The 27,846-nt window shown below is 38.9% G+C and overlaps 1 protein-coding gene across 1 annotated transcript in view; it reads right to left on the reverse strand.

Annotated features, from left to right (window-relative positions):
• The window catches only part of astn2 (astrotactin 2), a 441,429-nt gene that overhangs the window by 205,041 nt on the left and 208,542 nt on the right, over positions 1-27,846 (reverse strand). The window contains exons 9-11 of the mRNA XM_078288520.1: positions 16,154-16,238; positions 15,309-15,383; positions 8,713-8,850 (exon numbers count right to left, since the gene is read on the reverse strand). Coding sequence (XP_078144646.1) covers positions 8,713-8,850; positions 15,309-15,383; positions 16,154-16,238 — 298 coding nt within the window. The remainder of the gene's footprint in view (positions 1-8,712; positions 8,851-15,308; positions 15,384-16,153; positions 16,239-27,846) is intronic.

Raw genomic sequence — 27,846 nt, forward strand, 5'->3', positions numbered from 1 at the left:
CCAGCTCCCCACAAATATGCTGACTCTCATCAAGCACTTTTGTCGTTGAATAGAGAGTGCATTACCAGTTTTCTTTAAGCTCGCTTTAATCATTGCAGAGAAATCTGGTGGGTTTGTGAAAAATGAGGTAAACCTGAGTGATACAATAGATTGATATATAGATTCTTTGGTTTGAATGTAGGGTCATAAAACATATTTTTGATAGAGATTTGTAGTAATGGGAAGTTGATTTATTCATTTGATTTGCTCCTAGCATAGACTTCCTGCAGATGCTTTGGATTGTGGGGGATGGAGTGTTTTGATGGTCGGCTTGATCATGGTGAGTGGGGTCATTCATCACCAGCATGGGCTGTCAGACTACTCAGGGTTATCGACAGTCCCTTATTGACAGAAACGCTGGTCTTTGAGCACAGTTCAGAATGCCTGAAGAGCTATTGATTGGGAGATTTATGAAGTCTTCTGTTGACACACTGGCTTTGGCTCAACAACAAGAACAGAAAATGTAAAGATAATATTAGATACGATTAAACTTTAATCATCGCCGGTGGGAAACAGCGTCAGGGGACTCATTCTTTCACATGTGACAATTTGACAGAGTAAACCTTTGGGCAATCTAGGTAAAAAAAAAACAGGACAGAGGCCAAACACCACATAAAATGTATACATAGTTATGCAAAGCCAAGCTCTTTCTACAGTTTACACCTTTTTGTGCATGGTAAGCTTGTAATTATTTCAACCAGCATGAAGAGAATGTGCACACTACTTAACAAGAGGAAAAAAGTCCTTCTCACTGAGGTATCCAAAAATATCATATATTTTATTACATGATGTTCATAGGAAATTAAAGTGCAGTGCTCAAGTGCTGTACAAAGCTGTGTCTTTTAAGTGTGCGCAACAGCCTTGTGCATTTATAAAGCTTGTAGTTATAGCATGAAGGTACAGTTTATACAGTAGCTCCCTGTTTCCCTGTGCTACCGACAGTACAAAGGATCAGCATGGATTCCAAGACCGCAGCAGGCATCGATCAGTTAAATTGACCTCCCATCAAACATAGCAAAATAAAAAAGGACAGATTTTATGCTTTCCTTCTTTTATAGAGTCCTGCTAAGAAATGAGACTGTGTGTGTGTGTGTGTGTGTGTGTGTGTGTGTGTGTGTGTGTGTGTGTGTGGGTGTGTGCGTGTGTGTGTGTGTGTGTGCGTGTGCGATGGTTGAATAAAAGCCACTGTCAAGGAAACTGTGTGCTGTACACGTGATTCGACTCACACCAGGCTATTTGTGTGAGTTGTTTGGGTTGATGACCTTCAATTCACCACTCAAAGAAATACACACACACAAACACAGACACACACATACACACATACTCATGTCAACTCATTCAAATACAGCACACAATAAAGTCTACACTAATGAATAAATGACTTTATTACTTCACTATTCAATTAATGAAGCACGGTTTCAAATATGTGGTTTGTAAAAAATGCACTGAACACCTAAAATTAGGAGGAACAAAAATTATTATAAAATAAACAAAAATTATAATCCATTTTATCCTAACACTAATAAATCAATGCACTAATCACTGCCAATGCACAGCAGTACTACACCTGTCAGCATCATCATCATTATATTCTTTTTAATTTCCCTTTATTTTAATGCAACCCATACACTCATTTACCAGAATGAATCTTCCCCTACAATCGATGAGTGTCTGGTTTTTAAATGTCAGGGTCTACTAGGGTAATATAATTGCTTTGGCGATGTGAATGAAAAGAAGGGAGGAAATTAACAAAGTTTACGACACAGCTCAGTTTAAGACAAATTCATAATCTGCTGTACTGTTGTACCTCAGAGCTTTGAGAGCACGTTTGAGAAGGTTTTCAAAGATGGAGAACTGTGTTAATATACTAGCCTGGATCCAGACTCCTGAATCACATCCGCCCAGTCTTCTTCAGATTTTGCGGGCGATTCAGAGAGTCTGGTGTTGCTCCAGTCAACGGCTTGTTCTCGCGCTGAGAAACAATCGAGCCAATCAGCACGTTTGTGGGCGGGACTAAAGTTTGAATCGTTCGTGCAGTGTTTTTTTCAATGCCGTTTTGGCCTCTTAACCAACATAGTGTCTTTGCAAAGACGATATTTTTGTCAAAAACCACCAACATTCTTGGTTAAGTTAGTAAATACAGCCAGCATCAAAGCGGCCGGATACATCAGTCACTAGTGATTGGTTAGGGGAAAATCAAAGGCTAACAAGGAGGCAATCTCAGGCTGAATAATGTGTGGTAACGAAATGGCATTTAGTCTGAATATCAGGCTATTAATATACATGTAGTGAGGGTAAATTCAGGCAGTTTGCACTTTGTTTTGGGCAAGGTTCATTTATGCAATACTTATGCAATTATACTGTCCACTAGACCAATGGCATTTGCCATTATTTTGTCCCCCGTGCCCAGGGGTCCATTTTCTCGTAAAAAGTGCTACTATAGAATAAAGCTCATTTGGGTATGAAAGCATTTGTTAAAAGCAAACAAACAAAAAACATTCTGTGTCCTTAAAATCTGTCTCTCATTTTTTGTCTATGAGATACCTCCACACCTTATACCTGATGACATCATGTGTTTACGTCTTAGCTCTCGTTAAGAGTTGATCATGTTCACAAATATTACAATACTTTGACTTCTCATAGGAAATATTTTTTGTTAATTGAGTGGTGCTTGTCATTTAGATTTAGGAACACATAGGAACACATAGGAACATTTTCAAAATCTGGTTTTACTTTAATAGGCCCTTGTCATTCTCACTGAAAAAACAAATGTTGGCTTGTTAGTTGTTGGATAGCTTAAGTGAAAATAAGTGTTATTTTAAGATGACAAGCTTTATCAATGTCAAGAGGTAATGTCAATGTAAAGGACACAAACTCCTCAGCTGGAAGTCGAGCTTGCTTGAAGCTGACATTCATCTTGGGTCCTATTTTTCCTATAGAATAAGTTCAGTTGAGATTTGTGAACATGCGGAGAGGCAGAAGTGAGGAGGAGATGCAGCCAAAGCTTTGTCTCACTACTTCCCACATCACTACGTCTATTACGACCGACTGACTGCATCAATGCCCGCATAAACATTTTGGGGAAAGTGCACCAGCTAGAAACTCCATAAGCTCCCAAAGGACTTTCTTTAACAAAAATGCTTTGGATAATGAGTTGTCTGCATTATTAATGACAATCTGACAGATCCTCCTATGTTGCGGGAACTGATCATTAGCCAGATACATTAACTGATCATTTCACTGAAATGGGCTTTTAATCAGTCATAAAATGTATATTTCGTCCTTAATGTTCTCAAAGTTCTTATTTATTTATTGGTGTGATGTTAAATAGTAATTATGACCGATTAATCATTCAGCAGCCCCGCTCCCACTGTTGAGTAGGTGGTTTTATTTTGATCTATTTCCAACAGATTTATATAAATAACTGAATATTAGAGATGTTATGTTTGATGGTGGTAGAAGTTTCACAAATGGTCATATAAAGACAAGGAAATGTATCTTTGTGTTTGTACGCACGTGTTTGTTGGTGAGAGTGAGAGAGCGAGAGGCAGATTTGTGTGCATATGCTTTTTTTCGTGTGCATGCATAAACTTGTTGTGTGTTGTCATAAACTGACATGCAGATGCAACAACATCTCACTTGAGGTGAACAGTGTTGTAATTATGCAATCTGGGCAAAAGTGCTATTTTGTGAACCTGCTCTGAACGCAGCTCACACATCAAGCCCTTTATTAGAACTGAACAAATGCATTCAAAGAAGCTGTCTGTTGGTTTAATTTCAGGCATGGGCAACAGGAGTTCATTTACCAAGCCCAGATGTCTGGACACACAGCTGACAGCTGTATTAGCTAGGAGTGATTAGAGGTGTTTGCTTTCAGAAATGCACACATAAATAGACGCCTATTCACAGCCACAAAGACGACCCAAAGTCCAATCTTAAATCCACAATGACACTGAGACACAGAGTTTGGCTACAGACAGATACGCATAAAGAACTTACTTTCTTCTTATATAACTTTTGCAAGCACATGTGAGCGCACGTGCACACACACACACACACACACACACACACACACACTTGCAATACTTCTACCACCATCAAGCATAACATCTCTAACATTCAGTCATTTATAGAAATTTGTTGGACACACACATACAGACTCCACACAATATGCCACACTCTCTCAGACCTGCTGCACAGAGCACCAGCCAGTTGAAGGGAACAAGAAGAACAAGGGACAGACGTACTCGCCTCTTTCATAAAGGCATGTCGGTTCAGAGATGAATAGCTGTAACTTAAATTGGTGTAACCCAAATGGTGCTCCTCTGCTGTGCTCTCAACAAAAGTTGAGTCCTTGCTCTCTGTTTTAGGTGGTCATGTTGCTCCACCAGTTGTGATCTGGAACTGAACCCAGCGAAATCTATTCATCACACATCACTGGTACTTGAGTGATAGTCAAGATAAAGAAATAGTCAAGTGATAGTCAAGATAGAGAAAATGCACAGCAGAAATAATGACTTCTTCCTAGCTACATAGATAGAATTATATCTGCTAATGATTCCAGTAATAAATATTCAAATAAATATTCAAAATCAGTTCAACATGTGTGTTACCAACAAAAATATTGCTGCCAACTGTCTTGATCTAAAACGTATGTCATCATTTTTTCTCACCATCACTTATCACAACCCTTGTTCAAGATAAATCGCATGCCTTGGCTAATTAATGGAGAGGCTTGTCATAATCCTATTTGTGTCAGAGTAAGCAGAGATGCGTACAATTCCCTTGGGAGTTCTCTGCTCCCATTTTGGCCCTTCCTGTGGAAAAGCTAAAAATTTCAAAATCAAAAAAGTAAAACCACTACAATTAGTCCCTGCAAATTATTAATAGATCACCTTTTCTCTATCAAATTAATAAATAATACTGAGATAAACACATAGATGTGCTTTGTTGCTTTGTATATGTATGCATACTGCCGTTTGATGTAACTGAAAGTGAAAGAATGATTGATTGCATTCTAACAGTGCTACAGCATTGTGTTTTATCTGACTATGAAACAGCAAGCAATCACTCATGTGTGGCTGTTGCAGCTATCTACCCATTAAACAAGGAGATTTATATTACATGCTCTATTTATTGTGATAAAATAATACTCATCTAATCAGATATTACAATAATATTTATCATTTAGAACCCTTTAAGAATTTCTTTGCTGTCATTGCCAAAGAAGAATACAGCAACGGCACTGACATTTACTATAGTAATATGTATATATATTTCTCAGGAAGGTGATCCTTATTGTGATTATGGTTATAACAGTGATGTGGCTGGGTGTGAGGTACAGCTGAGTGCAGCAACTTTTTTTTTTCTAATTATATAAAAAAAAAAAGAGAAAAAAAAAGGAAGCTAGCATTCCTCATAGGAATTATCAGCATGAGTGCTTGGCTGAAACTACCTGTTGTATATGTATTTTAAAATAATGAATGTACATTATTTTTTTAATAGTAAATAAATAATTTATTGAAGGTTTTTTTTAAATTATTTTATATGTAACCTGTCTTAAAAAACAGAATGTTGCAGTACACAATAATATATACATACATAAATTAATTAATATATTATTATATTGGTTTAGACAAATGTATATATTTTAGTTAACCTAGAACAATATTATTTATGCTGTTAGATTAGATGAATCTTTAATGATCTCTGTGGAGAAAGAGTAAGCGAGTAACACAGTAAGAATTTCTGAGAAAGCTCCTCTCATTGTGTTTTCTTCTTTCCCTTACCATCTGTTGATAGCTGAGCCTCCCAGGGCCCATTACATGTATCAATATGGATTACAGTTTCTGTGCCCACAGTTCAAAATTGTATTTACAGTAATTTATGGGTAGTTATTATCTCTAATAGATTAAGAGTAGCACTGTAGCCTATAAGTGCAATGTAAATGTACTAATTTTAACTGCAATATTACACTTAAATGAATCCGTCTGAACTTAACATCCAGTAACTACATTGCAGTGTCCTGAGGCATTACATGTGCATGAATTAGCTTTGCTGTTACTTTACTTAAAGGTTAATAAAAAAGTATTTTGTTCTAAGTTTGTCAGTATACCTCAGTGAAAACAATTTGTGAATGAATAAGACTAAAGGTAACATTAATAAGTTATATTTCATACCAGCCACTTGCATAACACAACCAGTAACTGCATTGTGCTGCCTAGTTAGTACATATCCTGTCCTAGGGCCTACTGATTTGTCATACTGATTAGATTTTGTCCCGTAGGCACATTTTAGTTTTCTGATAAAAACATTTTAAACACTTTTCAAAAGAATGCACCTACAGCCCACAAATAGTCTACTTATCCAAAGGGCTCTTTGACTATATCTGCTGTTACTGTAAAATTATTAATAACTTTTAAAAACAAATGTAAAGCAAATGTATTAATCCTCTATTAGAGGGCTTTCAGATTAAATAATGCACCTTTTGGCAGCCATATTGGAGGTTCTCAGCTATTGGCCAGTCACTGCGAACAGCTGATTACATTTCAAAATGTACAACTTGGTTATTTCAACAGAACTGAATTAACATGGTTAACTATTGTGCTGATTTTGACTGGGAACTGATCATTTCACCCCTGATACATGTGATCAATTTTGTGTTTCAATGTCAGCTTGTAGGCCTATGTGGTCAGCTAGCAATCAGTCTTGCTGTGAACACATCAGATTTGTGCACTAGCTAATGCATGTAGTAGAAGCTAGCTTTAGTAGCGGTTAGTAGTTGCATCTTAACATTAACATTGGTTGCTTTGCTAAATTAGCCTGCTGGCTTGCTAGCCATAGGTAAAAATGCCAAAAATCAGCTGTTTGTTCAGGTTAACCGAGCTCACCCTCAAGTAGTGCTGGGTGAAAAGATTGAATGCAGTGGTATGTAGTGGTTCAAGTACATCGAACCTCCCACTCCGTGTTTCCCATCAAAGTTCATTGAACGACTCAGACAGCAGCTCTTCCACTGTTTGGCTAGTCGCCGTTCCCCCGCCCACTCACTCACAACCAAGCTTCATAGGCCAAGCTCTCTCAAGCCTATGCACTGAGACAAATGGCTTCTATAAATTATCAAAGTACAGACTACAGTGAGCCACAGAAGCACTGTCAGTGTGAACATTGCAAGCTTAATTCTGTGTAGGCCAAATCAATCCATTGCATCACACCTTCACAAACAAAGACATCTCACTTTCAAACCCGCTCTTTGAGGAAGTAGTGCATTATTGAATGAGTCGTTCATTCGGGCTCGAGTTTCACTATACAGAGCTGGAGATGCTGCTTGTTTTGAACAACCTGCAAACAAAATATCTGTGTAGCTGGGAATTTTCATTTAATTTCATTTATGGCAGACCGATCTGGGTTATTGATTAATAAATAGTATGTTTGCTGAATAGTCTGATAGTGCCATACCTTTCCTTGTCTGTCAGAACCACATCCTTTACAACAAAGGACAATAAACCTGTCCCATTTATTTTCAGTCTCCTTGTAACTTCATTAACGCTACACAATTTAACGACTCTGTGACACAGTCTGACTGATATAAACTTCACGCCGGTGATCTATTATCTTCAGTGTAAATTAAAATAGATTTCAGATAACCAAAACGAAGGGAAAAGAAACAAGGACAAGATCTGGGTTTGCGTCATATGCCAAGTATGTTTTGAGTATCAGTCTTAATCTTCCTAAATTAAGAAATAAATTCATGACATTTTGTTTGTTTTCCATAAGACATTTGAAGACTATAAGCATTCTTGAATTTGCTTGTAAATGCACTTTACTATGACATTTACCCATGTACATACAGTATGTTTTATTTTTTACATACAAAAAACTTTGACTACGAATAACTAGCACTTTGGAGTGGAGACTAGGACCAGAGGGCCAAGGGCTAAGGACAAGATAGTTTCCTGTGTCACAGTAACACAAATTTAGAAACAAATTTACCTTATCAGAATCTTCAATTTTACTTACATTACTGAACTGACCCACACCCACACCACAACAGTCTTTTTTCAGGTACCTGTTTACCCCATTTGTGATATATTTAGACATTATTTGATGCCGCCAAACATGGCTGCTAGGAGATAAGTGATACAACTGCAAAGCCTCAATAGAACTCATAGTTCAGTTAATAAAGTCATGAAAGACTACGATGCAGAGAGATGGTGGCGATAAAACATCTGTGAGATGAAAGGGGCAGTGGAAGGACATAAGAGACAACTGTGAAATTTGGAGAGCTGCGTGTAATAGAGGCAACACCGTTCTGGGAAAGTGGATCAGTAGAAGATAATAATCTCTCCTCCAGAACCTTCACCATGAACTCAGATAAATCTCTTGGGGCTCACACACTCCAAAGTAACTAGGACAATTTAAAGAAACCAAGGAGCTTCATGAAGTAGTCCTGTGTAGTTCAAGGGGTAGAGCAAGGGTTACAAATTCTATAAACACTGCCGCTGTTAGGGTTCAGTTCCATCCATGCTAAAAATGTATGCACTTATGGTACTATAAGATGATTTGGATAAAAGCTTCTACCAAATTACATATAGATATGCCCCCAGATTTCAGACCAGCTATTGTGCAGAGGTCTCTTTCAATAGTAGTTATGAGCTGAACTGAGCACAGACTTACCTGACATCCCCAGGATCCTCAGTAACCAACACGTCTGTCTTACAGCTGGCGATGGGGTTGATTGACAGCTCCACTGGTGGCACCACAAAGCTCTTGCTGACTGGCAGCCACAAGCCTTGGCCCAGACTGTAGGACGACCTGGGTAGGCATAGCCACAAGGAAAAAATGTCACTCAGGTTATTACACGTACATGCACAGATATACACACACAAGCATGTCAAGATACAATTGTGCAGACATGCACACAGAATAATAAAGACTTACAAGAGTCAGCATACTGGTGTAGGCCTGATTGGCAGATAGCAAGACTTTTCTACTGATGGCATTGTTTCATTATCTTATTTATTGAGTGTAATAGAAAGGACAGTATGGTCTTTCCTATAGTGAGAGGAGTTTTGGGTGTAGAGTAATGTCTATGTGTGTGGATGGAAGGGCGGCATGGTGGTTAGACAGACTGTCCTTCAGCTGGAGGACTGCTCAAGCGACGAGCATCTGCCCTGCTCAACTGTTCTTGAGTGAGACACTGAATCCCTACCAGCAGGGACATTATTTTGTAGCTGACCCAGCATCTGACCTCCCTGGAGGGGGGCAAGAACAAAAAGAATTTCCCTATAGGGATAAATAAAGTGCCACATCATCCTTATCATATTAGCATGAAGACAACAATTAGCATTGTAACATTTACCCCCATAAAAGGACCTTCACAAAATATCCTGACTTTAATATGACCCTAAATACAGTAAACTTATATATCCCTTGTTACCTCAAATTGAATTGTTTCTGCTAGCATTAACCAGTGGTAATTCAATGAGATAAAATCATTTCCATTATACCTCTTCCATCTAGTTTATGGCTGTTAATTACTGAATGTTAACTCTAATTGAGGATCTGCAGTGCCATTGCTGATAAAGCAGCAAATGTTCTTTGAAATGACAAAGTCATTAGCTAGCGCTAAATGTATTTATCTCCTAATGGAGAGGGACATACTAAGTGATCAACAGCCCACACTCATGGGGATAAATAAAGGGCATAATTTTGATTTGGAGAGTGGTGGGGACACAAATTGGCGAGATATCTGGGGGTCCTCCTGTAATTCTCCACAACATTCTATGACAATGTAGTGCTCTTGAGCAAAAAACTTTTAGACACAATTAACATTCAAAAATAATTAGTGTACACGTGTACTTCTGAATCATGTAATTTAGATACATTTGTCATAAATATTTTACATTCTAAAATGAAATTACAAAAAATAAGACATTTACATGACTTATTTTTAGCACAATGACATGCTACATTAGACGCTACAAGAGATTTAATCTTTAACACTGTGCTATTAACCACGCAGACTTGATTTTAAACTGTACAAGCTAGACTGGCTAGCGACCTTGTAAAATAATTTATCCTCCTCTTGTTAGGCAAACTAGTAAATAATGCCTCGTGCGGACGTTTCATGACCGAGGCTGCACCAGGAGCCCTTAAACCAGCATCTAGATGATAGGGCCTAATATCTGAAACTGTCTCTCTCTCGTGTCCTGTTTTTTTAAAATCTGCATCGTTTCTGAATATGCAGTGCGTTTCCTGTTAATGTATTTGCTTTGGCATTCTGCAGTGCATTTCTTCTTCTGCAGCATGTTTCCATTGTATTTGCTTTGGATTTTTTTGAATTTGCATAATTTCTGAAGTTGCAGCACGTTTCTCTTAATGCAATTGCTTTGGGGCGCTTGTAGTGGGTTTCCACCACTTGGCCACCATTTAACACCCACTTACATACACTCAATAGGTGGGAGTATGAACAGAGCATCAAAGGCTAAACGGAAGCACCTATCCATTTCAGGTTGTGTTTGTGGCTGGGCAGTGTTGGCGGCCTTTTGGTCCCGGACTCTTATGCCGATTTTGACCAAGCTGCTGCTGATGCTCCACACCTGACATTTCAGTCAAGCGATCTTCCAGTGTTTATCCTGTGTATTTTGTTTATGCTCCATTTTATTATCAACATGTAATCTTTGTTTGCCCACTCTCAGCACCCATTTCATGCCTGACTGTCCTGGTAGGAGGATCCCTCTTTGGATCCCTCCCAAGGTTTCTTCCATTTTTTTTTTCCTACAGAGGTTTTCGTGGCAGTTTTTCCTTGTTCTTATTGAGGGTGGGTGTTGTTTTCATTTTTAATTTATTGTTTTCATAATGTGGCTGTTTTGAAGCCCTGTGAGACTGTAACAGTGGTAAAGGGCTATACAAATAAACTTGACCAAAAATGCAGCTAATGCCATTTCACACCTTTCAAAAACAACATTGGATCCACGTTTAGTGTCCTCATCTTGCCTTGAGCGCATGTCTTTTTTCATGGGCTCTTTATCAGTAGTCTGTAAAGAGCCACTCAGAATGTCGGGGAGTTTGCCACTGGCCCTGACCCCGGCATATAGACAGGAACACAGTGATTCAGAGACCAGATCAATGGCCACATCCACTCATAAATAAGACACTGACAGGCCATCTCGCTCTCTCTTCTTCTAGCGCCGCGCTCATCCTGTGACACTGGAGCAATCATTGATTGGCTCTGTCCTACTTCCCCATAAATCATGCACAAACTATACAGGGGCTTTATTAAATGTGTGTCTGAGTGGAGAACTAAGTGTGCATGAAAAAGTGAGTCTCTGCTTGAGTGTGCATGTATGTTCGTGTGTGTGTGGGTGAGTGCATTTGTGTGTATGTGTATATCAGGGGACAACAGCGAGTGCTGACAGTCCAAGTAAATAAAATGAATACAAGACGTTCTTACTCCCCCCAGCCTTCCCTGCCATCTTTATTACTCTTTGTCTCCAGTTTTCATGCCAAACCAAAAGAAGATGCTGGTGAAAAATGCATATTCTTGAAAGCCGGGTATACTGTACAAATTTGGGGATTTTGACAGGGCACTTAGAGGAAAGCAATATGTAAATCTGTTAGTTATGTATGCAACCCAGGTTCAAAGAGAGAGTAGAATCCTTGAAACACAGAAAACATGGGAAGTGTACCTACAAGAACTAATAATACAAATGATTGATTCTGCAATAAAACAAATGTAATTCCAGTAATACTGATTTCATAAATAAACTAATGTTTCAGAATAAACAGATAAGATGAATTATGGAACTGAAATAAGCTAGTTTAAGGAAGCCAATTATTTGTGTTCATCGGGAGCCAAACTCAGGTCAGTCAGTCAATCAGTCAGTGAGATGGCGCTTTCTCACCTCATTTTGAGTGATGCTTGCTCGTCTGGTGTTAGATATAGCTTTGCAACTGCAGTGGCTAATCTATGTGTGACAAAAAAATCAAAAATGTATACTGGTGGGCTGTATGCGTGACATAAATTAGTTTTGCTGGAGAATATTTTAGTTACAAGATTGAGCTAGCAGAGGAGTTTTTGAGAGAAGTGAGAGTGGATCTATTATTCTTGAAAATGAATTGGTCAATGATGTGGTTATCCTGATTATAGGACTATACTTGATGCTGCACACCCAGCTTGGCATTGTGGGACTGTACAGCATCTGTACTTTATGTTTTTGTTTTTCCGTGCAAACAAGTAGAGCAATTCAAAGTGAGTCCTCTTTCTGTGTTGGTTGAGGCTGTAAATTTAAATCCTGCATATTTCATGCCAAATTCTACCCTGGAGAAAATAGAATAAACACATACACAGCAACATATAGAATTAAACACGCAATTTACCTACAAAAATAGCCTACTCCCACATCTTCTTTGACTACAACACCATACTCAGAGGCCCAAGATAATTCTACTACATTCCTGTATTGGCGTATTGCCTTAACTGTAGGTACACTGGTAAGCCTCTCTACGTCCTTTAAAGCTGCGGTAGGAAACTTTGGAGAAATTAGCAAGAATTTGAAAGTATACAATGAAAAAGAATTACCCCCTCCCTCACCCTGTCCAGTAACTCCTCCCTCCAAACGAGGCTCAGTTGTATGCATGTCTGTCAACTGAGAGGGGCAAACATTTGCCAGCAAAAATATTTTTTGTCAGCATAGATTAGGCATTGCAGTTACAAACACACATTGTGATGCAAATGAGGTTTGGTCAAGTGACATTCACTCTATATCGGGGAGAGAGAGTGCCATCTCAGGCAAACTTGATCAATTCCAAACCTTGTACGTAAAACACAGCTCTGCTAGTTCAATCTAGTTGTTACTGAAATATTTGCTGGCAAAAAAATGTTTTTTTGTCACACATAGATTAGCTACCACAGTTGCAAAGCCATAGCTTCCTAACACCGGTTGACTGACTGACCTGAATGTGGCTCCTTCCTGATGAACAGGTCTTGTGCAGTAGGGAAAATAACTGACTTCCTAACACAATAAGTCCCAATATAGAGTTTGGATTATGGCTGTTTCACCTCATCTCTACTGTGGATATATTTGTTTTATTCCTCCTTGCAGAGAGCTTGCCTGATTGGTTGAGGCCTACCAGGAGCGGTGAGATTTTTGAGAGCCTGAAAACAGAGGCAGGGGCGATCACAGAGGCTTGATCTTCTCTCAGATCATTTGAATTACTGATAGCTGAAAAGGTGTTGTGAACTTTTCACCAAATAATACAAAACAAAGTTGCCTACCGCAGCTTTAAGTCACCACCAGTATGGTAATAACTACCAGTCCATGTTTTTTTTATGTAATTAAACATTTATGCCATGAGTTGCAGTAATATCTATTACAGGAAACCTATTGTGTCAACCTAGGCTATTTCTATCTGGCCAAATGACTAACCCTGCTTCTTGAAATTGAAATGGAAATTCTTCCCCCACTCCACACCCCTTTGAAAGTGGAAAAAATGGTCGCTATGTAGCCTTGAGTTTTATCCAGGAATTGATTTATGGTGTTTTACTCCTAAGTATAATTGATTTTAACATTTCATTTCCCTGAGGGAAATTATTTCTTTTTTTTTTTTTACTGTGGTCAAATGAAAGAAAAATGTCACATATATCACAGGATCCAATTACACTGCTTAAAGCATTGCAAAAAAAAAATAAAAAAATTTGAATATTACTGTGTCGTGGCCCAAGTGTTGTGAAAATATTGTTGTGGGAGCGCTCTTGTAAATCCCCTCCTAGTTACCACACGGTAGTTTGAGTGTTCTGGTGTAGCCCAGCTAAGGAAATCAATGGGCTCAGCTCAGTGTTAAAATCTGTTCATGATCATAGTTTTGTTTAAATATGGTTCATCCAATCCAAATACGTTAGATTTCAGTACATCTACACATCCAACCTTGTTTCTTGTTAAAAGATGCGATTGGTCACTTTTAGCCTATCAGCCTAAAACTCACATCATGATTGGAATTTGGGCGGGACCTAAGTGATGGAGAGTGGGAGGTAAAGTGCGAGTAAAGAGAATTTATTAACCATTTAACTGTGACAGAATGTTTGTGTGTTGATGCTTTACAAGCCATTGTTAACCATTTACTAACTACAGCAAGCATCAATTGCAACTTTATAGTAGAAACCCAAAACATTTTTATTATTTAAAAATAATCTGTTAATCATTAATCAATACTTAATAAAGCATTTCATTTTTTAAACCAAGATAACAAGCTGTTAATAAATGCATGGTTCACTAAGGTAATAAGAAAGTCAATGTTATCATCTCTTAGCAGTTAAGATACAACATATGAATGATAAACTGTTCATTTTTATTGCATTAATTAATAATCAAATAAGGAAAGCCTCGCTCCATGTTGCCAATAAGCTGTGTGCCACCGGCTGGCGGAGGGAGGGGAGAAGCGGCTAAATGATAGTCTTCCCTGTTTTCCTTCAAACGCATCTATTGCGGCTTTAAATAATAGTAAATTCACCATATGTTAAGAATGGTTTTCATAAAGGGTTGCCCAAATTAATAATTCATTCATAATTCCTAAGATCTTGAAGCTATCCAAAATAAACTTTTAATTTTACTTACTCATTTCACTTTTTCATCACAATTCAAACCTTTTCTTGTCTGTCTAAAAACACCTGCTCTGACACCATGCATAAAATGTCAGAGTGATCTTATCTATTTAAAGGGAAAAGAAGGACACCAGAAAAGGTACAACTCTAGCAAAAAATACCAATTTAAAAGAAAAAAAAAGATTCTGGAATTCTGGAGGGGATTTTGAACCCTATTGAAAGGCACAGCTGAGTGTTACTGTATGGGTCCTTTGAGCCCCGCACTCCTCAGTAAATGTCACAGACAATGACCCCATCAAGAATGGGAAGTGTCACAAAAATGGCAGTAAGAGCATTTGAAAGGACTCCATCCAGGACAGCCCCTTAGGCTATTTCTTCACACAAGTACCCATAGGTAGAACTCCACCCCAACAAGAGGTGTGTGTGTGTGTGTGTGTGTGTGTGTGTGTGCGTGCGTGAGTGCGTGCGTGTGCGCGAGTATGTGAGTGCAAGGGCATACAGATGAGAGCAGCCCACAGGTACACATAGACACGTGTGGAGGGACACTCACACACACACACACACACACACACACACACACACACATCACATTGTCTGTCCTTGCAGTCACAGACACCCAGCAGAAGACATGCACCCAGGAGATGGCACCAGAAGTAAAGGTTCTTCTCACCTGAATATCTTCTCTGGGGCCTGCTCTCCTGTGACTAGGTCATAGCCTTTCTCCAGGTTCGTGTAAGGCCAAGGACTTGGCAGAGGACAGAAAAGAGGGAACATCAGATCAAAGGCAGTGATATGTGCAAATGTATCTTTGTAATTATACTATGTACAACATGGAGTATTAAGGGTCTACATGACATGCTTTTTGTTTTCATGATTTGACGAACGTTCTAGGAGACAAAAACACACTTGGATGATCTCTTATTATGTTTTTCATGAACATAACTATGATGACGATGCTGCAGTTGTGCACATCAAATATTCCACACACAGTGTTCATTAGAGTATGTTGAACATTATAGAATAAATCAAACACCAAGTCGAAAAGTAAGGTCACTGGCTCAAAAGAAAGCTCTGTTTTTATATGAATAAGATTACCCTCCTTTACAAAATGGTGAATGGGGATTTGATCCGTGATTGGTGAGGAGGGACTACATCCAATTGATGACTGGGGGATTTGCATAACAATAGGGGGCTGCCTTTTTATTGACGGAGCTATTGGGCCAGTCAGCTAATCAGCACACAAGGTCGGAGTGAGGAAGGGGTCTACTTGACTTAGTTCTCTCTCCCCATCTCTTTATCTCTTTCCACTATTTATCTCTCACTTTTCAGTCTTGTTCTCTTTCTCTCTCTCTTTCTCCATCCTCCCCTGCCATTGTGTTTCATTAAATACCTCCCCTTCCCTCTATCCTTCTCCTCCTTCTGTCTCTGCTTCTCATCCCACCCTCTGTGCCTACTCTCTGAAGCGCAGTGACAGGGAGTTTGCAGATATGGGAGGATAGAGCAGATAGGACTTACCCTTCGTTGCGACCCCAGTCACTGCGAACACAGAGGTGTTTATGCACGGGATCAGGGGAATAGCCCTCATGACAGCTGCATTCTCCTGCAAGAGAGTAAATGAGGGAGGCAAAATGACAGATATATTCATTTATCCTCAACAGCTGAATAAATTACCCTGTGTGTAACCCATTCCCGCCCTGCTCATCCATCAGTGCAGGAGACCTGTCCAATAATCAGCTGGCATGCAACCTAATTTGGCAGCTACCCCTCACCAGCCAACCTCCCCCTGTGTTCTCTCAACATACCTTGATAGTTTGACCACCATTTGTATATTTTATGGTCTTCTACATCGAGCCTGGTGATAGTATAACTCTTCCAAACCCTCAGTAATTGTCAGATCCAATCCACCTTAAGTGGTTTTGGAAACATCCCAACTTTTTTGTTGAATGTTGCTCTTTGGTTGTGACTGAATACTTGCATAACTGGAGCACCTTCACTGTTATCCACACAATTTCATAAAAAGTATCATTTTTTAAACACTTATTCTCTAGAGTTCTCTAGACAATATTATTTTACTAAACACTCTTGCTACCCATGCAATCAATTTTGGTCTTTTCCCTCGATGCAACATATCAAAAATATCACCTGTCAACACAAACTACCAACAGAATACCATTCCCTAAAGACCTTTTCATACTTGTTCCCCCAAACAACATAATTTTTCTTCAATCATCCTCTCCAATGGATGGTTTTTGTCTTCTTTCTTTAGCAGTTTGCATTTACCTTGATAATGCATAAGCTTTCTGTTCATGAACCATTATCTCGGTACATGTTATCAAGGAGAATGGGTTTTGCAAGGCATCTGTGTGCAGCAACAAAGCATCACATTGATAGTTAATTCAATTACCCAACCCTGAGAATTACAATCATGTTCATTTGACAGAGAGACCCTTTTAGTTTAATACTATTTCAGTTCGAGGCCATTTGACATGAACAAAAACAAACCAAAGCTTTTGGGATTGCACGGAGATGTCTTTCACCATATATTCACAGAATCCTATACATTTTTGTACTTTTTGTACTGATTCTGATTTTGTAAAATTAATCAGAATGGTTTAATAGAAGCTGCGGGAATATTTAATTGGCACAACTAATTCACATGATCCACCTAGATTCATTTACACCACCATAAATAAAAAGGCAGTTGACAAAAGTGCGCTATGGAATCAAAAATAGGAGTTTTTCTGTTTATCATATTCCTGTCCAGCCTCTGGGTTACAAGAAGGCATCAAAGGTGGACAGGTGGTACAGTTGGATACCTTTTTCATCTGACATCCTAGGGTATTTTAATGCATCCAGGATTAAAGCATTGGAGTTTTCTAGCTGGGACCTACTCAGTTGATTTATGATCTGTCGAGAGATATAAGGTGGTAAATTCATAAAACGCCAAAAGAAATACCACACATAAACAGGGGCTGTATAGGTGTAGAGGGGGTGTAGTTTAGTGATATTTAGCTGCTATTTTTAAAGAAGTATAACTCCTATTCTGGTCTCAAATGTGAAAGGACAGAACAATGTGGCATTCCTAAATGCCCTCCAAAAAATTACTAAGAAATCTACTTTTCTAGTTAAAAGATAATTAGCATTGGGAGAGCAAGCCACTGAAGACAGTTGTAGGGCCATCTGAGTTCAGTGAGAATAATTGCACACAAAACACACAAGCTCAGCATGGGCAGAATACAAAACCTCCTAATCCTTTTGATAATTACAGAGCGATTGAAATATGGGGTAAATAGAAAATATGTCACTGGCTGATATACAGTATATCAAGAGGATATGTGCAATGAAGTGTCAATTTATTATAAGTTATAATAAAATACTTGAACTCTAAAGGTATTGAATAAATGTACACTTTCACACAATGCCTGCCATGCTAAATGGTTCCCTTTTGATGAACAGTAAATCTCACAAAGTGTGTGTGTGTGTCTGTGTCTGTGTGTGTGTGTGTGTGTGTGTGAGTGCGTGTGTGACATCCATGGTTATTCTTTACTGTCAAGGAAGCATAGATTTCCCATAACCCCTTTCGCTAATACCGCAGGGACAATGGAAACAAAGAGTTTACTTCTCCCTCTTGTAAATTAATGATTATTTTTGTTTGTTTTTATTAGGTTCCCTCTTCATGACTAACTGTTTACCATATTCAAAACCATTTTTGTAATGGATGGTACTGCCTTTGTTTATGCCAAATTACATTGCCCTATGTGAATTGAAAATTGGCATGAGCAGCTCTGAAAAAATAAACAACTGCGGCAAAAAGCTAGAACTTAATTCCAACAGCAGCGATACAGGGTTATGAAATGAAAGAATTTGAGAAGTAAATTGTAAAACAGCATAACTTGTTCAGGGTGTAAAAATTGTGCATTCATTTGCATTCAGATTACTCCGTAGCCCTTGTGAAATGTTTCAGAAATTACTCAAGCTTGCCAAACATTGACACGGGGGCAAAATACATTAGAATTCACATCAATGACTCACATTGCTTGAGGTAGTATTCACAGCGTATTTTTGTCAGCAGGAAGTATTTGAATTAGTAACTTTGAAAGGGCAAAGTGGATATACAAGATTACTGAATTGACCTATGTTGACCTGGTGTGAACATAGTCACAATGAATATCTCAATAAATGGAACAAAGACCACACATTGCATAATACAATGTTTAGTTAATAAAACAATAAATAGACAGCAAGTACATTACTGCTCACCAATACAGTTTGAAGTTTGACTGTTTGTTTTAGCTAGTTATACAACAAATAGGGTTAAATAGAGAGCAGAAATATCTGTTTTTTCCTTAGTCGAAGGCACCAGTAAATTAAATCTTTGAAACTCTGTTGATCCTCAGACAAAACAGAAGTAGTCTAGCCTACATCTCTCTCTCTCTCTCTCTGGTAGTTTCAATAGTAATGACAATTTATAAGAATCAATAATGATGAAAAACTCTGACCCTAAGTTTTATCATGTCCTCAGCAATATTTGTGGTCTCCAGTACTGTTAGATTACTTGTGATGATGTAAGATCGTGGAGCATTAATGGGAGGTTATTTTATGTGCTGTTCAATATTTAGTGTAGTTAAAATATGCTCACACCGCTCAGAATTACCAAGATTAAACCATGCATTCTATTGATTTTAGAGAATAATAGGATTAATGGCTTCTTTGATCCAAACCTAGAAAAATGTATATTATATGGATCAACTGAAGGCAAAACGGCCCCATGGTGTGATGTACAAGGGTAAATGCATATTCAAAGGACACATGCTGCATGTGAAATGCTTTTTAAGTGGATGGATGCCTTCTGTGAAATGTAAAGTCAATGTTAGCTATAGCAACCTTTCTATTAGCATAGCTCTTAACATCTCTCCTACTGACTGCTCTCTGTCGACCTATGTGGAAGCATAACACTGGAAAAACGTATTATGGCCATCCATGCAACACCATTCACATATTATCGCCTCGTTTTTAATAATTCATTGGGTGAGTTTATAGGCTCAACACATACTCATCGATTCATGCAGTACCAGTGTGCCAGTCAAAGTAAAGCAGTGAAAATGTGTTTTTTTTTTCTTTTTTGTGGTCCTACCAAATGAAGAGCAAGAGCTACTGAAAGGCCTTGACTTAACAATTTGGAAGCAAGAAAAATAATCACAATACATCCATTTCAGTCAGAAACATCAATTTGAATAAGTCTAATTAAGAACTGTCTCAGTGATAAAAGATGAATACAGAGTGATCTGTTGCATAATTATTGCATCAATGCCCAGAATTCAGAGCAATTATTTCTCTCCTTCACTCAATAAAGAACGTTTATGTATTTTTTCTGTCCATAATTGTATATTTTGTTTGAATGGAGAGACTCAGTTAAAATAATGTATGCTGTTTGCCAGAAAAAGACAGGCTTGATTTTAGGTAAAAGCAGTGGGTTTAAAGTTTGAAAGTTCTCTGCAATACTTTTCTGTTCATAAAACAGCTGATATACAGATCAGCTCTCTCAGCCAGAAGGGACATCCATCATTGCAGTCTCCAGTTTCTGTTTCTCGCCAATTCAGCCACCCCTTGCAGCTCTGCACACTTTGGGCACAAATTCATCTCCCACCCTCCAATCTCTGACACAAACATGCCATACCATGGGTCTCTTTCTTTTTATACAGACACACAGGCAGACAAACATGCATTCTTGTGCACATAGTCCCTACCCCGAAAAAACACACACACACACACACACACACACCTACACACACACACACACACACACACACACACACACACACACACACAAACACACACATCTCCAATTCCCATAGCTACTCCTTAGACACTCACCCTAGTCGTACTTAATCCTTCCCGACTGCCAGAGGCTATACTTAACACTCGACAAAATCCATCTCGTGCATGTGCAGGTCACGTGTTATGCAAAGTCATGTGTGACCTAGGATGATGTGGGGCAACAATGCCATACCCTGTATTTAAATCCCTGTCATCCTGAGATCTGTCCCCTCTCTCTTCTCACAGGCAATACGCTGTTTATGTTGAGTAAATTGTAGTTTCACACTATGGGCTCTGAGGCTATAGCGAGGCTAGTGAAGGTTGGGGTCTCCTGCTCGACCATGAGCTACACCCATCTGGTGTCACCAGTGATGCCCCGAGCAACCCTAAACACGTCAGGGGGTGGGGTAACAGATATACCTGCTCAAATTGTAAGAGATATACATCCTCAAATTGAAACAGATATACATTCATGCATTTAATGTTGTAATCGTTTTGTTGTTTTATATTCATACTATGTGTTTTTTTTTAAATGTTTTTTGTTTGTTTGTTTTGTTTAGTTTTTTTTTTCTATTCTGTCAACCCAACTGAAAAATCTAATAAATATATTTTTCAAAAAAATAAACTACAGTTGAGATGCTGGTGCCCAATTTTCAATGGGATCAGAAAAACCATCGTCCAACATCCTGCAAAATCCCTTGCACTCAGTCAGGAGAAATCCACCCTTTTGCAAAAGGATGCCATCAAACATGTATTGACACAGCTCATTGGTATTAGATTAGTTTACTTTTTAATCTCAACAAAGGATGGTGGTTTGGAGCTAAAACAGTTTCTGAAGGTACTATGATATCACTTAATTCCAATAGTCCACTGTTAACTCAACAATGTCTCAATAGATATTTAAGGGTATATCACCTGTCAACAAGAATTGTCACAACAGACTATACTAGGTATTTTCAGTTGACCATCAACAAATATTCAGCAAACAGTGTAATTTATGTCAAGTGATTGAACAGTTGATTGTCAGTACACCTGCTCAAATTACTATCAATAGACTATTGGTAGACTTTAGGTACGTTTAGGAACACAAAATAAATAGGTTAGGGTTAGGCATGTACAAGAACTTGGTAAAGGTTAGGCTTTAGGAATAGGGTTAGGGTTAGGTTTAAGTTTGGCCACATAAAAAACTTGTTTATTCAGGGATATAGGACAGTAAAGCAATTGACTCATGAAACAATTCCATATATAGGAATGTGTTTGTTCCTAGCTGATAGTCAACACATACTCAGTTGATGAAGTTTGTTGAATAGCACTTGAGATGCCCCTTACAGTCTACGACTAGTGGTTGGTTGAATACTTGTCTGTTGAGACAAGCATTGTTGACAGTCAACCGACATGTTGTAGAGAGTCAACAGTGGACGGAAACTAAAATAAAGTGTTACTGGTTCGACCCTTCCACATGCTGCAAACAGCGGACATTCTCCAGGCTGTTGCGCCTGGAGAATGGTTCACATCATCGATCTGACGGATGCATTCTTCCATGTTCCAGTGGTGCTCCATCACAGGAGGTACCTGCATTTTTCATTTAGAGGTCAGGCATATCAGTTCAAGGTGTTGCTATTTAGGCTCTCCCAAGCCCCTTGTGTCTTCACGAGGTGTATGCAGGCAGCCCTGTCCCCAGTGCACGCCAAGGACATACAAATCCTCCTACAACTACATGACTGTCTGATCTGCTCCCTGACCCGGGAATGTGCAGTACAACAGACATCATCCTAGGTCACACATGACTTTGTGGTATAAACACTCGACTTGTGATATAAACACTCAACACGTGTGCAATACTGATCATATCGGTCATTCAGAATCATAAAACCATCCATAACTTTTTTTGATAGCAGAAGTAATAGTTACATCACATACTGTATACTGGTAGATGTCCCAACTACATTCATCTAGTGAGTATGGTGAATAACAACAGGAAATAGACCCCTTTGGTTAGCAAACCATGGCAGTAGTATTATAGGTTCAAGTTCAAGTTTATTTATATAGCGCTTTAAAAAGCAAAACAAGTTTGTGCAAAGTGCTTTACAGAAATTGGTTATAAAAGACAAGAATAAAAATGCAAGAAGAATAAAAACACATAAGAGCAGAAAAATAAAATAAGTAGACATACACACTAACAGGTTGATGTGAGAAGAGTGAGAAGATAACTCACTGGTAGAGAAGAGAAATAATAGGGAGGTCAGCTCTCGTGGCTGGCAGGAAATAGCAACTCTTAACAGCCTTGAAATATGCCAAGGAAAGAAGAGGTGAAAGAAAGAATGAGGGTAATGACCCCACATTGTTCTGTAGTTTTTGAAAAGTCATTCAAATCAGTCAGTGGCAAGTATTATGCATTAGCACTGAAATATCTTGAGGAGAGAAGTTAGGCAGCCAGGGAAAGAAAAGATTTTCAGGCAGAGACCGAAAGTGAATTGGCTTAAGGCTACTGCGATTAGGATACTGTGATAACAGTGATACAAAGAAGACCTGGACAAGCTTAAAGACACAGCTGAGAACAAACCAGATAAAATTATATGTATGACAACAGAGCAGAGACATTTGGATTTAGCGAAAAAGGAGAAAAAGTAGTCTGAGAACTAAAGAAATCTAAATATCAGCAAGAGGAGGCAGCTAAAAAGTAACAGAAAAAGGCAGTAGAAGATGAGAAATAATATAAATGTACTACAAGTAAAACTGAAAAATCTGATAGCATTGAGAAGGGCAGAGAATCAAAGGAAGAATAAAGAGAATGAGCTAGGACAGTGGTTCCCAACTATTTTACAACATTGGTCTCCGAGATGTCCAACCTGTTAGTGAGTATCCAGCCTTGCAAGGTCAGGCCAGTCAAATATTTTATATTTTTGGTAACAAATTCATGTTCAAATCAAAAGGCAAAGTTAGGCATCAAATATTAGTTAAATTATCATGCACATACCAGGCTGGCTCTGCCTTCATTAGTACAATATTTGAACAGTCACTCAGCAAGAGGGGTTCGCCTGGAATGAGGCACATAAAGCTTTAAGATCGGGTTTAATGTGAGACAGTTTCAGTCTCACATTGTCTTCCACACACAGCCTGTGTCTTTATGTTGATTTTCTATTACTAAGAGCAAAGAAGCCACTCTCACATAAGTGTGAGAGTGGCTTCTTTGCTCTTATAGGAACCACTCTCACATAAGTACGTGCTCGCAAATGGCATGGGTGTTTTCAGAGGAACTGGGAAGGTGACGGGATCAGGAATCCAGTCGTTTGTATTGTTCATTTCAGGGAAGTACTTTGCGCAACACACAGCAAGTCTCTCAGATGCGTTGATAATGTCACTCCTGACATTATCCATAAACTTGAGATTGTTTATGGTCAAGAACTCATGCAACAAAGGAAAGACGTAAGTGTTGTCTTTGGTGATGCAACAATATCAGCGATTACTCATCTGAATCACACCCTCAATTTTGTCCCGCACCTTAGATACAATTGTAGAGATGCCCTGGAGTCCGAGGTTAGGTTAAATGAGACAAGATTGCCTAAATTAATATAAGTTATGTGAGCCACATGTAAAGACTCAAATAAAGGGAAAGGATAAGCAGAGAAAAAAAAATAGTTCAGCTAAAGCATTTAATTACTGACCAAATACATACAAGTTGAGAGCCTTACTTTAACAAAGTTGACTGTCATAGTGTCATCCAATATGTTCTTCAAATGACTGAGCATGCCTTTTGCTGTAAGTGCCTCCCTGTGTATATTACAATGTACCCAAGTGGCATAGGCACTGCAGCTTGAATGCGTGTCACAACCCCACCATGCTTCAGCACCTTTGGTACAAATGCCAACACACTTTGTCCATTCAAGTGCATGGGTTGTCACAAAGCTGTGTAATAGTTTAAAAATGTCCTCACCGGTTGCCCTGGTCTCTAAGGGTTTACAAAAGAATATGTCCGCAATTGACCTGTCATGAATGTCGTGCTAGGCCAGCTATGTCTTTGGATTTCTCCAGTTGTAACACATAAAACTCATTGGTCCATATTCATAAAATTCACAGGCAGGGTTAACGATGTGGTAGTAGGTAAGACCATGGCAGTAGGCATTTTCCCTACTCATAAATGGGGTTTACCACCTCAGTTTTACTGCTTGCACTATTTTGGCACCACCACCTGCTTCTGATCATTTACGTAAGCAATTCATAAAAGCACACTGCTGCGCAAAAACTAGCACTTGCTCTGGCAAGGCAGTATAGTTCCAACTTATGATTATATGTGTTAAAAAAGTTTAATTAATAAACAAAATATCTCTAACACCACCACTAACACCTGTCCATGGAAACAGGTGTTAGTGGTTAATAAACTTTGCATTGTGTGACCTCTCAATACATGCGTTCTTCTGGCGAGAACAGCTTTCTTTGCCTTTCTGATTCTCGTAGTTTGCAATCCATTGTGCATGCACATGGGCGTGGATGATCAGGGGGGTGTTAAATATGCAACACTTTATTTACATATTGATTTTCATTGGCCTTCCCCTGGTCCACCATGGACAATAACGTCTCCAAGGGGGTAGGCACTATGGATGTAAACAAATACGAATGCATTATCTGGAATGCGCTAACAATGCGTCTTAAACAGATGTAAACGTCATCATGGCCTCTAGAGGGCGTCTTTGGCTGCGAGATGCAGTGTTTCCCACGATGGCTCATCTGTGGCGTCTCCCGATGTGAAAATGAAAGTGAAACTTAAAATTCCACAATTTGCTCCAAAACTCGCATGCGTTAGTAACAGGATTTGTAAACAGTACCTGCTTCTGCTGCCCTACAAACTTTAACGGTGGGTAACATTATTACCTTGTGGTACTTAAGTAACATTAGTGGAATTAGCTAATTTAACCGATAACCATGTAGCAATGCATTGCATTGAATGAACTGAATTCAACATGTGCCGTGGGTCTGTACAGGATGTGTGCTTGTTTACATCTGCACAATAACAATGTCACAGGACCGTCTCATCTCTCTAAAGTTGGACTAAAATTAAAGTTAACATTACTCCGAGATCATCGAGAACTTCAGTGAAGAGTCCACTGGTGGTGAGTCAACATTATTTAACGTTAGCCTGACTTTACTTGGTTGATTCAGCAGGCTAACAGGGCTTTATTGTGTTTTCATCTTTGGCGATTTTTAATGTATGTAATGACTGCAATGCAGTGTTATATGTGTTCTTTAATCATCAAATACATTCATTCATTCATTCATTCACAGCGCCGCAGATTTTGCTGCAAAATGCTGTTACCACTGACTTTAATGAATATGGGCCACTAGCTCTGATGAGGACAAGTTGTTTGAAAACTGACCATGTCAGCAATGCATCACGGTGCTGTGTTGTTGGATGTGATGTCATTTTTGCCTTTTCCCCCATTGCTCCAACCATATTTGCAGTTGCAGAGCGAATTAAGTAAGGGAGAACTGCAGGGAGAATTAAGGGACGTTTTTTCCTCTGGCCCTTCAGCCTGACGTTCAGCTGCAAGTTCATCACGGGTGCTGCCATCGTTGCTACCAGTGATGCTAGCATCATCACCGTTAGAAGATGAGGTTGAAGCTGTGTGAAAATGGACAAATCAGTGTGATGTAAATTGCAGAGCCAATTAAAATTACCTAATATATTTTGACTGGGCCTAAGGAACTGATGTGCTCCTTGGGTGGGCACAGACTTACTTTTAACCATTTATCTTAGCTTTGATGTAAGCTAGCTCACTGGTTTATGTGTTTACAAGGCAGCTAACGCAATGCTTGAGACTTTTTCACTTGATGTTAAGACCCTCAGTGCACTGACGTATTTTTTCATGGTCACTCACAACAGGGTGCATTACATTCATTTTGGGCAATGTGGCATCTCTGCAGGCACTACTCTGCAGGCACTGATGCTCAAAATAGACTGTTAGAAAATGAAACACTACGGTATACCCCAATGTCCCTCCCAGTTTGGGATTAATGGATCTAGGATATTATTTTAAAATGTTTTGTTTGAATCTACCAATTTAATCTTCAGCAACAAGATGACTCTGAAAGTGACAAAACAGGAGCTAGAAAATCACGAAATAGATTGCTAAAGAAGCAGTGCACCAAACTCAATCAGCACATACAAATATGGATAATAGAGCACAAGTGAAAGATGTCATGGAGGTCTTGGTCTTGGCACAAGCAAACCTATATGAAGCAGAGACAATGGATAAACTGGGAATGTGTAGAGAGGAAGCTTATTTGGAAATGATTGTTTAATATGGAAAGATTCGAGATTTGATTTATTATTGGTACAATCTATTATGTGCTGCCATCACCCTAAAGCCAGCGTTACATGGTAAAACATTTCACGCAACTTGGTTACGTTGGCAAGTTGCGAGTTGCATGAGGTTCATGCAACTTTACTGTTACACGAAGCAAGTTACAGTGTTTAGCAAATGAACTGACGCAGGGTTAGGGCTTGCAATGAGGGTGAGTAATGATGCATTTTGACTGCTTTCATGGCGCACGGGGCACTCTTGTTAGCAATCTTTTTTCTTTGTTTTTATTGTTATGTTTTTAACTCTGTAGCACTTTGAGATTCACTGTGAATGAAAAGTGCAGTACAAATAAAATGCATTATTATTAGAGACACTGGGGCTTGGGTGCACCCTTCTTCAGCCACCTCTTCACCACTGGTCATACCCATTGCTTGATACCCCAAGTCAGAAAATGAGAATAAAAAACTTGTTTGTCAAGTCTGTTATGCATTTGTTTTTGTTTTTTTGCACGGCAATGTGCTTCTTGGCATCAACCTTTATATCGGACCATTTATTTATTTATTTATTTTTTGCTACAAAGGGTGCGGCTCTCGGAGCTGATGCAATTAACTGCTGCGGTTAAGCCCACCAAACAATACCTCTTACGTCTCCTCGACCTCCTAACAAGGACTTAACAAGCAGTTTTAAGCACAGTTTCACACAAATTTCTCTTTTCAGTCTTGTGCTCTGACTTCATTTTCTCACACAAAGAAAATAGAATGACAAGCACATTTATATGCATATGATTTGCGCTGTCTCTTGCTGGATGCCAAAGTATGTAAATGTGATGATCAATGTTAAAATTGTATTAATAGGCAGGTACAGAGTGAATAGAGATTCAGTGTCTTGTAAAAGGATATTTCAGCAGGGTAGATACTTACTTACACAGAGGTTGACCTTGGGTCATTCAGTTGAAGGTTGATCTTCGGAATCATTATTCAACTAACCCTCTTTACCACTAGGGCAGCCAAAGCTGAGCTGCAATGCTGGAACACCAGGATTGCTACAAAGCCTGTTGAAGTTTGTTGCAGCCATATCCACTATGGCTAATCT

Source organism: Centroberyx gerrardi, chromosome 2 (assembly GCF_048128805.1).
Source record: "Centroberyx gerrardi isolate f3 chromosome 2, fCenGer3.hap1.cur.20231027, whole genome shotgun sequence".
In the NCBI taxonomy this organism is placed as follows: domain Eukaryota; kingdom Metazoa; phylum Chordata; class Actinopteri; order Beryciformes; family Berycidae; genus Centroberyx; species Centroberyx gerrardi.